Here is an 11,962-nt window from a genome sequence, read left to right as displayed (position 1 = left end):
CGCATGGATGCCCTCCTCTTCCTCCTCCTGCCCTGGCCAGCTCTGCTGCTGCCTGGGAAGCAGGTGGGCAGATTGTGAGAGGTTGGTCCTCCCTGTTCAGAGACCGGGGAGTGGCGGGGAGAGATGGCCCTTTGGAAAGTAAGGAAGCCCGACCTGTGCCTTGCTGCTCCCAAAGACAGCCTGGCAAAGACAGAGGATACCTGATATAGATATGTCAAAAACACAGAAATTCGAGTAGCACACACATACAATATATATTCAATTGCTCATTGTATTCAGTTGCTCATATCATAAACACAGTATACACAAAAATATATTCACAAAGTCCCAGTCCACAATGTCCACGGTATTCCAAAGTCTACTTGAAATACAATCTTCAATTCCTTGTGTGAAGTAATGAAGAAAAGATGGGACGTAACCAGCTGTGGAATTTGTGCGAGGCATTGCCCGTTAGCGAAGTAGGACTGGGTCCCAATTAGCGAATGATCATTTGTATAACTGGAGGTGTACGCGGTAGTTTGCGTTGTGAGTGACGATTGAGAAAGGTGTGGCCGAAACCAGTCTCCATCTTTTCTCCACTACTTCACACAAGGAATTGAAGATTGCATTTCAAGTAGACTTTGGAATACTGTGGATATTTGTGGACTGGGACTTTGTGAATATATTTTTGAGTATACTGTGTTTATGATATGAGCAACTGACTATAATGAGCTATTGAATATATATTGTATGTGTGTGCTGCTCAAATTTCTGCGCAAAGACAGCCTGGCAAAGGTCAGACAGATACAGCATCAGTACACAGCTCCCCGGCAAGAATTAAATTAATTAAAGTGCCCCCTCAGAGATTTAAATGCCTCCCAACATTTGAAATCCTGGCTATGGACCTGCTTCTTGGGTCTGCCTGAGAAGACAAGCAGGGGCCAGCTTGAGGGCACTTTATTATTATGAATGGTCAGTCAGATATTTGACTGGTAGACGGTGTTCTGCAATTCAAAATCTAGCCAGGTTTGTAGGATTCTTGCTGTTCCAAGCTGAGCGGGTGTTATTTGTTTGATGCCCAGAATGCCACACTTGTTTTGTGAGACTTCTAGACACTACTCCAAGGACTCCAACAAGAAGTTGCATGATGGTCACATTCTTATTATTATTGGACTCCAGGGCAGGCAACCTTTGCTAGAATACCGTTTTGTTAACGTTTCTTTAAGTATAGGATCAGCGCATCTGGCTGCAATCCTTTCTCTGCCTCACCCTCAGAGAATACCTATTAAAAACTGAAAGATTTCGGCCAGTTTCCGCTTCCTCCTTTCACAATCAGCCATTGCTGGCTTTCTAGCTAACAAAAATAAAACGCACGCAAATTCCTTGCCACGTTGCTTAAAAAATCACACAACGCCATTCAGCAAACGGCGCCTTAAGAAGTAAAACTAGTCTGGGCGTCACCCAGGTTCAGCCCTCAAGAGCAATCCGCATTACTCGCCCTGCAGGGCAGATTCTTCGGTTCTCTTTCCTGGAGCCCTAGGGCTGAGCTTAGCTCGCGAGCGCCACCTCGTGGCCTGACCCTGCGTGACAGATCAGGCGTTGATTGGCCACCTGCTTTCTCTGGACTCTCTTCGATTGGCCGAACTGAGCCATCGGCGGATAGAAGGAAAGAATGACTGGGGCCGTCAGAAGGGCTCGCCGGCACTGTCCTACCGCGCAGGCGCGAAGGGAAAGGCGTGTGTCTAGAGGCGACTGCTGGTATCTGAGGGGTCTGGGTTCGGGTTCTGCTCGGAGCTTCCGGGTTTTTCTTTTCTGCCTCCCACCCCCCTCCCAATCTTCTAACGGTCGCCCACGATGCCGTTAGAGTTTGAATTGTGCCCTGGGCGGCTGATCGGCGGAGACCACCCTTGCTTTATTATCGCCGAGATTGGGCAGAACCACCAGGGAGACCTCGAGATCGCTAAACAGATGATTCGCGTGGCCAAGGTGGGGGCTTGTTCTATCTGAGCTTGGCGACTGCCGGAACTGGGCGTGGAGGAGGGAGGGAGGGAATGGAGTGATCTTTGGCCTTTAATTGCCTTTTTTACTTGCCTTGGGGTTTGGATGAATGAATGAATGAATGAATGTTTGGTTTGGGGGGAGGTCTCCGTCTCCGTCGGCTTCTAATCAGACTAAGCCCCATATGCATTTATGGGGCTGTGATTTTTTTGCAATGTGTTTGGGTGGAAGCCCGTTTCTCTCTCCCTCCACATTTCCCCCTGTACTTAAATCTGTATCTCTTAGTAGCCAGGAGATGGCTAAGTTAATGTATGTTTATCCCTACCATCCCTGTTTAGTTTATTCACAGCCTAAGCCAGCATTTAAAACAGTACAAAATTAAAACTGAATGGCCATAAAATCGTACATAAAAAGCATAACATACTGTTGAAAACTACAAATATAACAGAACATGGCAGTTACATTAAACAGATTGGCAAAGGCGTTATTAAAGTTTTTCTTATTCTTGTGGCAAGCCAGCCAAATTTTGCTCATTTGTATGTAACCTCAAGGCTCTTATCATCAAGAAGATTCTTAAGGAGTTGCAGTTTTTGACTATTGGTAAAAGGTATGGCTGTGGAAAATGGAAGTACTTTGCGATCCCTACCATCGCATTTGTTCTTTGTTACATTTTTCGCCCACTCCTCTTACATATATGATTCTCCCAGCTAATTTTATCCTTGCAGCAACTTGTTAGGGAGCTCAGACTGTCCAGGTTAGCTTCCTAGCATCAACTGGACTTGAACCTTAACACTCCTTAACTGGTAAACCTTGAACAAATGTTCAAGCAAGTTTAGGCTGCAAGTTTAGTGGATTGTCTTTAGAGGTTGATGCCACTGATGGCTTTAGCTCACTTGTGAGTTGGGTTGCATGAGACATGCTGTATGGAAAGGGTCACCCTCTCTCTCCTGCACTGCCTCTTTTTTCTGCAGTGATATGTTTTGGGTGATGCATTTGATGAAGGAGGTTCTGGACCTGCAAAAGCTTGGCTTTCAACAAGTGTGTTAATCTTTAAGGCACCGCAGGACTCTTGGTTGCTCACCTTGGTGTAGTAAATTCAAGCAAGGGTGATGAGGTTAACAGCTACATAATACTGTTTATACAAAGCAATCCAAGTAACACAGCACAGTGTGCAAACTTTCAGTATTAAAAACAACAAGGGGTAGGGGAAGAGAAAATGTATTATATAAAGTAATACATAATAAGAGTTCTGGAGGACTCAAAATCTTGTTTGGGCTTTTGATCGGGCTTAATGAAAGGCGTTATGTGCATTTTGGATTTTGTGATGGACAGATCCAGCTGCCTGCTTCTTTGTGTGTGCATGCACATGCTAAACCTGCAGTGTTCTGTTCATTGGCCTTTGCCTTGTGTGACAGGAGTGTGGAGCAGACTGTGCCAAGTTCCAGAAAAGCGAACTGGAGCACAAGTTCAACAAGAGAGCCTTGGAAAGGCCCTACACGTCCAAACACTCGTGGGGGAAAACGTATGGAGAGCACAAGCGCCATCTGGAGTTCAGCCATGACCAGTACAGGGAGCTGCAGCGCTATGCCAAGGAGATTGGCATTTATTTCACAGCCTCCGGCATGGACGAGGTAAGAGCAAAGCAGGTTTGGAGGGTGTTTGAAAAGAAGCCAGTACTTGTGAAGTGAGGCGACTGTCGGGTGGAGAGACAGTATCTTTGAGTATACCTCAAAGGGTAGGGCCCTAGTATGACCACTGGATCTCTAGAGAGAGCATGATATCTGCTCCCTTACTAGTGGGGCTACCATTATCTGTTTCCCCCAAGTTCTGACTTGCTGAAACTGCCCTGGGATGGGGCTGAATCATCCAGTGAGGACCCTAAATGGGAGTTCCTGAACCCATTAATGAAAAGGGTTGACTTTCAGTTTCACCTCACTCACCACTGACACCGACTGCCCTGTTGGCATATGAACCACCACGTGGGTGCGTATGTATCTCTCCTTGCTCTGTTTGAATGAAATAATTTATTTTAGGCCGGGGATCTATGTTCCATAGTGCTAGGTAAAACACATAAAATAACACAAACCTTTGTATGTACACAGAGGTCATTTTGTAGAAAAATAGGTGGTGGTGCTCATTAGCATATGCTAACCATCCCCCACCACCAGCCAAAAGCAACCCGACACAAGAAAAGAGAACTCCGGGCGACCAAGAGATCCAGCCAGCCCAAGCAGGCCGTGTTCGTCTGGGTCACCCTCCCCCAGTCAAAAGGCCAGCAAGCTCCCACTGTCCAAAATCACATAAGAAGTGGAGAAAGGGTGGCATGGGCTTCTCCAGGGGTTAATGAGGGCTGCTGGGGGTGTGGCTGGCTGCCCATTCTCCTAATCCAGGGATTGTAACATAGCTGCACCTACTATTCAGTGGACAAGGTAGGTGGGGAGGAGGAGGGGGAACCCTCAGAAAGGTTCAGAAACTGTATGTACATATGGAGCTGCCTTTTACGGAATCAGACCCCTTAGTCCATTTGTGTCAGTATTGTCTACTCAGACTGGAAGCAGCTCTTCAGAGTCTCAGAGGTCTTTCATATCCTCTTCTACCTGATCTTTTTAACTGGAGATGCTAAGCCTGGGACCTTCTGAATGCCTTGCAGATGTCTCCTCTTCACCACAGTCTCCTTCCACAGTCCTGTTTCTTTGTATTTGCCCCTGTGCCAGTTGTCATCAAGAGGTTTACACCCAGAGTTAAGCAATGATGACATTATAATATGGAAATGTTTTTTGTGAACAGAGCTAATTCCAGGAGGGCAGTAATATGGTTCCTTGTTGCTGCCTCTGAGGGTCTAATCCAAGGCAATTGAAAGCTGGTCCTGTGTGGTCAAAGAACTCTCTCTGATGGTGTTTGGGTTTTTCAGAATAATGCCTTCTACCTAATGAGGCCCAGTTGTTGGTCCAAGAGTGGTGTCTTTGACCCTTGCCAATACAGGTGAGCTGAAGGATTGCTAGCCCAATCTTGTCAGATCTTGGAAGCTAAGCAGGGTTGATCTTGGAAGAACACCAAGGAAGCCCAGGGCTGCTCCACAGAGGCAGGGAGTGGCAAATCACCTCTGGACATTTCTGGCCTTGAAATCCTTACAGGGGGTCAGTATAAGTTGACTGCAACTTAATGGCATTTCCACCCACCGACCAGTAGAGACATAAGATAGCTTGGATTTTCTTGGTCACTTTTATAGATGGCTGTTATTTGTGTGCTTCTGAGGGAATCCTGATTTCCACTTGTCTGCAAGGTATGTTTGGTGTAATGGTTAAGTGTGCGGACTCTAATCTGGGAGAACCGGGTTTGATTCCCCACTCCTCCACATGCACCTGCTGAGTGACCTTGGGTCAGTCACAGTTCTCTCAAGAGCTGTTCTCAAAAATTCTCTCAGCTCCACCTACCTCACAGGGTGTGTGTTGTGGGGAGAGGAGAGGAAAGGAGATTGTAAGCTGCTCTGAGACCCCGAGTGAAGTGCAGGGTATAAATCCAGTCTCCTCTTCTTCGTCTACGTCCATTGTAGTGTATGAAAGAAGAACCATTCATCCAGTCGTGTTTGTCAGTGTTAGGTTTTTAAAAATTATCTCCCTCCCCATAGATGGCTGTGGAATTCCTGCACGAACTGGATGTTCCATTTTTTAAAGTAGGATCAGGAGACACAAATAATTTCCCCTACTTGGAAAAGACAGCAAAAAAAGGTAGGTTTGTTTTTCTTGAGAGGCATGAAGAAGGGTAGTGAGATGTTTGCAGCTTTGGTTGCCTTGACGAATAATCTGGTAAAAAGTGGGTTGGTTGGCATGGTACCCTCCCCATGAAGAAACGTTTAGTTGATTAGAACGTCTTACCACCCTCTGGAGATCTTCTGAAAATAAAACAGGATGACCGTACAATCAAAGATACAATGTAAAAGTTATCAATGCTTCAAGCAAACCATAAAAAGCAAACCATAAAAAGCAGCACATAAAAGCACAGCAAACATAAAAGCAGCACAGTTGCTTAAAATGATATCCATCTAAGCAGTCTTCAGGCTAGATGTTGACAGTCAATAACCATCTTCCTTATCTTCACACCCCTTCCAACCCTCCCAGCAATTAACACAGAACAATGGTCACACTCAACACCCAGTTTCCTTATCACTTCCCTTCCAGGAAGCCCCACCAAACAATGGGCACATCCACAAACCAATTGCCCTCTCAACACACCCCCTCCAGCCTAGAAATAGCAGCTCTCCAGCAGCCCTGGCCTCACTCAATGCACAGCAGCCAAGAAGGTCAGAGCGCCTGCTCCGGCTGCAACGCCACTGAGGATGTTCTCCGCAGCTGAGAACGAAACGTCTGGAAGAAAAACTTTCTCCAGTAGAACATGGCACTTGAGCCCAAAAGATTCTACAAACCCTAATGATGTTGCTAGCCGTGAAAACCTGAAATCTTTGATAACACTCATGTCTGCTAGGCTTTAAAAGCACATTGGTTCCATGAAACTGCTAGGGAGTGGGAAGAGAGATACAAGTGACCTGAGTATTTTAATCCTACTAAATTTTTGCAGCATTCAGGGTATCTTACAACACAGCAATCACAATGGAGTTATTGCAACAACTAAAATATGAAATCTTGTTTAAAATGAGAATTGTACCAGTCCTTGAAACCATAACAAAATCAGGAAAATAAACTCCTCAATACTACAAAATTTGTGAATGTTTTTTAAAAAGAAACCTTTCTCTTTTTAGTAAGCTAGGCTTGCCTATCAAAGAAGTTCCCAAAGTTTGGTGCCACCACTGAAATTGCCCTACTATGATCCTTCATAGAACTTACATGTTACAGCAAAGAGATCTCTCCAGTGCTGATCCCAGAGATCTGGATGTAGATACACAAAGTGCACTTTCAGAAATGCAGGGCCCAGACTACAGAGGGTATTTTGAGTTAGATGGCAGGAAAGCAACTCTTTTTGCAGTTAACATGAGTGCCCCCTGGAATGGCTGTATTTGTTGGACTGTGGCTGAACAGGCTGGTACAGGTTCATCCAGGTTACTGCTGGACAACTGGTTGATTGATATTTGATTAATTAGTGGGCTCATGCAATCCCATAACATTACAGAGCCTAACAAAACTTTTAAAAAAGGATTTCTGTGATCTCCCCACCCAGGTCGCCCAATGGTGATTTCCAGCGGGATGCAATCGATGAGCACGATGCAGCAAGTCTACCAGCTGGTGAGGCCCATCAACCTGAACTTCTGTTTCCTCCAGTGCACTAGTGCATACCCTCTTCAGCCCGAAGATGTCAACCTTCGGATCATAGAGGTCAGTGAATGGGGTGGGGAAGACAATACCAGCAACAATGAGGCCATTGTCCTTAGATGCCTCCTCTTGATTCTGATGCCACTCAGTGTGATAACATGTTAAGGGCCACTGAGTATTACTTACCACTATACTCAGAGGTCTCAGCTTAAACCTGTTGATGTTTAGGGTGGGTGCTTAAGTGCACCTAAGCCAGCTGGATAGTGACATCAGCATCTTGTTTGTTAAAACACAAGGATACAGTTTCCTCTTATCTTGGAAATGGCCTATGCATGGGTAGCTGTCCTCTGGGAAAGCGGTCATTTTACATCAGCTTTTCACTCCCTACAGGCATATAGATCTGCATTCCCAGATATTCCTGTTGGCTATTCTGGTCATGAGACTGGGATAGCCATTTCTATCGCAGCAGTTGCCATGGGAGCCAAAGTACTGGAGCGCCACATCACACTGGACAAGACCTGGAAAGGAAGTGATCATCAGGCATCCCTGGAGCCTAACGAGTTGGCGGAACTGGTGAGAAGTATCCGGATGGTGGAGAAGGCCATGGGGTCTCCTGTCAAACGTCTCTTGCCCTGTGAAGTGGCGTGTAATGAAAAGGTAACTATTCCTGAGTAGCTGCCAAGGCCACCTAGCAGGAAAGGAATTCTGCTTCTTAGTTTCATGCCAAGATCATAATAAGGCATCTGGGGTTGTTTCCTAGCATATGCCTGCTAACATATATAGGGTTGAATCCAGCCATTTTTTCCACTCAGTCTCCTGCTCCTCACTACAGCCTGCGTTCCACATGGTATTTGTCAGTGCAGGTTCCATGATGCCCAGTGTAGTGATGTTTTGAATGGAGAAAAGTTTCCCTCCTCCCTTTTTCAACTGTGGAAACAGCTGGATAGATCCAAGCCATATTTTTGTTAGTAGTTGGACTGGCCATTGATGAATCAATTACAGTTTTGTTGGGGCCCTCAATGAGTTAAAATATGGTAGCTAACTCCTGTCTTTTCACCAATTAGCAGATGATGTCGAAATAAAACTGCACATTTCCAGAACCTCATTCTAGATGCCTTTTTGCCATATTGAAAGTAATACAGAAACTTGATCTTAAAAGAAAAAGCCATCTTCATGCTTTGCTTGGTCATTCCCTGTTAAAGGAACATAACAGATGGACTCAAAAAAATGTAATGGACTCAAAAAACCCTAAGGAATGTCTTTGCTAAGGTCTTGTTTTTCTGTGCCTTTAGTCCACAGATCTGTAGCTTCAGAGCCCAACGTAGTTCAGTATGGAACCAAATATGGCCCTTTAACAACAGAAGATGAGCTCTTTGTTAAGTTGTATGGGAAGGATAAGTGGAAGTCTAGATTGTATAATAATGGTATGCAAAGGGAATAACAGGCAAAGATTTTTACAGCCTGACACACTGAGAGATCCTTTACATAAAGGGAAATGACAGAGGTGGAGAATTCCCAGTTACCCATGTTTCAGCCATGCATAGATTTATGGCAGTGAACTAGGTAGTGAACCAGGGTGGTCTTGTAGCGAGGACCCAAAATTGTCTCACATTGTTTTCCAGTCCTCTGTTTTATGCATACAACAACCATGTTAAGAGTGTGACTGGCTCAAGGTCATCCAGTGAGCTTCCATTGTAGAGCGGGGATCTGAACCTGGGTCTCCCAGATCCAAGCCGCAGACTCTGACCACTACACCATGCTGGCTTTCAACTGGCCCTTCTTAATAAGGGACTTGGAACAACCAGTGTTTGGGCTGCAGAATCCTTATGGATTATTAATCCACATGTTACGGATCAGTAATGCAAACCGTGTATTTTCAGTTATACAAATGATCTGTCTTATGCTGGCTCTTTCGTCTCTTCCTCTGAATTTGACAGATTTGCTTTTGGACTATAAAAGCTGACTTTAGTCCATTGACCTAACACAGTGGCAGCATCTCTTTGGTAGTGTACTGGTCTAAAAGACTAGATAGTGCCACTCTAGTAGACAATGCATTACTAAGTCTTTTGCAATCCCATTTCAAGGAGTGGCATTGTGCCTGGACCCCTCAGCAAGTAGCAATACAAGAGAGGCAGTTGGAAGAGTATATCTTAAGTATAGGACAATATCAAATGCAGACTTGTAGGCCCACTTCCTGTACAGGTGTGTTCCAGTACTGTTGCCTTTTTTCTATGCCACTCACAGGTTTACCAACACATGACTTAAGTTCCTCCAACTTCTCTTTCTGCAGCTAGGAAAATCTGTTGTTGCCAAAGTGAGGATCCCGGAGGGCACCACGCTGACTCTGGACATGCTTACAGTCAAGGTGGGAGAACCCAAAGGATATCCCCCAGAAGACATCTTTGACTTGGTGGGCAAGAAGGTCAAGATCAACATTGATGAAGATGAAACAGTCACTGAAGACGCAATTGAAAATCATGTGAAAAAAGTGAAATGTTAAAATGCAAGAATTTCCGTATGATTTGCCATGGGAATACGCTGATATCAGAATTGTATGTTAGAACTGAATGAAAGGGTCTTTGTGGGTGTGAATCTTCAAGGGTGTTTTTTTTCTTTTCTTTTCTATGAACAAAAATGCAAGCAGAGGCTCTAAGAGAAACTGAGCAGTCTAGTACATGTGGAGTATCGTCAGACTTCTTGCTGAAGAACCTAGTTAGAACATTCCCAGATTTTCCAAATGGCAGTATGGGACTTTGGAGAAGATATTTTAGTGGGGGCAGGATGAGTAGCAACTGTGAGTGTTGACTGTAGTAGAGCTCTTTGTATTTATGCAGGCCATTATGTGGTTTGTTTTTCTGGTCTAGTACTGAGACTTCAGCACAAGAATTTGATGTGCCAACTGGAATACTGAACAGCTGCACTGTTGCTGAATAACCTCCTCTGCGCTCAAACTATTATTTCCAGTCCTCCTTCCTATCAGATGGGTAAGGGGAAAAAACAACATGATTTTAAATTGCTATTATCATGTTCCACAGTCCATTGTGTTATTTAATGGGAAGCATATTGCTGCTTGAGATATGTAACTTAGTTTGTACTGCTGTTGGATCTGTACTCTACCATTCTGCTTAGCAAAGTTCAAAGCCTTTCTGAAGCCTAAGGAGCCACTCAGGGTGGAAGAAAGCTCAATTTTTTTTGCTGAGGTGGGTGGGTGGATCAAAGCTGGTATCCGTGAGGCACATGGATTCAATTAATCACAAGGCTATATTGGCTACTTAACCAATCAGGGAAGGGATTTGGGGCCAGAGAATATACTGTGGCTGCCGTCTTGAGCATAGCCCTTGAGAAACAGTGCCAGTGGGACACTAGAGATGTGCACTTGGCCTATCCTGAGCTGAAAAAATATTTTTTAAAAATACTTTATTTGTATTTTCTGGATATTTTTTTCAGCCAGATATAGAGCACGGTACTTATTTGGCTATCCAAAGACCACTAGATAGATGAAGTAAACAGTTTTAAAAGGATTGCAGTCCTTTTAAACATCTGGCTGAACTCGCTGCTTTAGAGTTCACTCACAGAAGGCATTTAAAGGGACCACAATCTCTTTAATGGTCTCCCTCCCTCCATTGGAAATAATGGAGGATGGGGGCAGCTCTTTTGTGCAGTTCAGTTTAAATCAGGCTGCCAACAGAGCCTCAGCAAAGCTTGTGGAGAGAATCCTCAGCGGGGGCTGGTTCCTCTTTGCAGCTTGGTTTAAACTGAGCTGCAAAGTGGAGCCAGCCCAGGATCGGTTGTGTTGGCGCAGAGCTTTCAGTTCCCGCTGTCCCAGCTGATTGGGTTAATTGGACCTCAAAAACATTGGGAATCTTGAATATTTCCCAAATCTGAATACCATACTGATATTTTAGGTTTTGGCACAACCCTCTGTGCCATCACTGACAAGGATATGCTTGTGAGCATCTACGCTAAGGCCTCTCCTTTGAAAAAATCAGATTCTACAATTAAAACAAACTTGCATTAAAATAATTAAATTCCAAGCCTTCCTACTCCTGTACCATTTTCCCCACTCTGAAATGGCTTTGGGGAGCAGCTGGTTACCACTGTGGTGCATACCTGCAGGTATCAATGTGATAGTCGTGGGAGTCTGAGCATCACGCGGAAGATCAGCCTGCTTATGATTGAGATGTGTGGTATGGTTGGAACCATCTGGATTTCTAGTAACAGACCTCAACTTTCTAGTGGATATACTGCGGGGTGTGCTTCTTAAAGGCCTTGATGACAAAGATCATGGGCTTACATTGGAAAGAGAGGGCCTATGAAGACTGACTTCAATTGCTTTTAAACAGAGCCCGGTAGGTAAGAAAGGGGCATTGGGCTCACAGTGGCAGGCCTGAGCCGCCATCCCCCCGCCCCCCAATATCATCACAATTGCATAAGCTCTTGGTGGGTAAACTGATCCTTTCCCCCCTCCTTCCTCCATATTTTTGATTGTATGGCTGATGATTGGCTGTTATGTAGTACTTCTGCCTTAAAAATGACTGCAAAATAATGGCTGGTGGATTTTTAAAATTCAGTTTTCAATTAAAGTTATCAGACATAGCTGCCTTTACCGTTTTTTCTCTGTTCCAGGAAAACAACTTTGCAGGAATGATCTGTCAGAATCTTGACTAAGGGTGTTCTCCTGTTTTGATACTGTGGTTTGTGAAAGGTGTGGCACTACAGCC

The 11,962-nt window shown here is 44.7% G+C and overlaps 1 protein-coding gene across 1 annotated transcript; it reads left to right on the top strand.

Moving 5' to 3' along the window:
* The first annotated feature begins 1,666 nt into the window (after window positions 1–1,666).
* On the top strand, window positions 1,667–11,837 carry NANS (N-acetylneuraminate synthase). The gene is made up of 6 exons (XM_060237033.1): window positions 1,667–1,965; window positions 3,393–3,608; window positions 5,606–5,705; window positions 7,150–7,304; window positions 7,632–7,898; window positions 9,532–11,837. Exons 1-6 carry the CDS (start codon window positions 1,834–1,836, stop codon window positions 9,739–9,741), a joined length of 1,080 nt encoding a protein of 359 aa, XP_060093016.1. The 5' UTR covers window positions 1,667–1,833; the 3' UTR covers window positions 9,742–11,837.
* The last annotated feature ends 125 nt before the right edge of the window (window positions 11,838–11,962 follow it).

This window comes from Heteronotia binoei, chromosome 4, assembly GCF_032191835.1.
Source record: "Heteronotia binoei isolate CCM8104 ecotype False Entrance Well chromosome 4, APGP_CSIRO_Hbin_v1, whole genome shotgun sequence".
Lineage (NCBI taxonomy): Eukaryota > Metazoa > Chordata > Lepidosauria > Squamata > Gekkonidae > Heteronotia > Heteronotia binoei.
Note: the sequence above shows the minus strand (reverse complement) of the source record. Positions and strands in the feature narration are given on the sequence as shown.

Bases quoted from the DNA above. Each gene is read 5' to 3' on its own strand.
- NANS (XM_060237033.1), top strand. From the start codon at position 1,834: ATGCCGTTAGAGTTTGAATTGTGCCCTGGGCGGCTGATCGGCGGAGAC. The intron at 5,706-7,149 runs GTAGGTTTGTTT...CTCCCCACCCAG, and splicing joins GGAAAAGACAGCAAAAAAAG to GTCGCCCAATGGTGATTTCC. The intron at 7,305-7,631 runs GTCAGTGAATGG...CACTCCCTACAG, and splicing joins TCAACCTTCGGATCATAGAG to GCATATAGATCTGCATTCCC.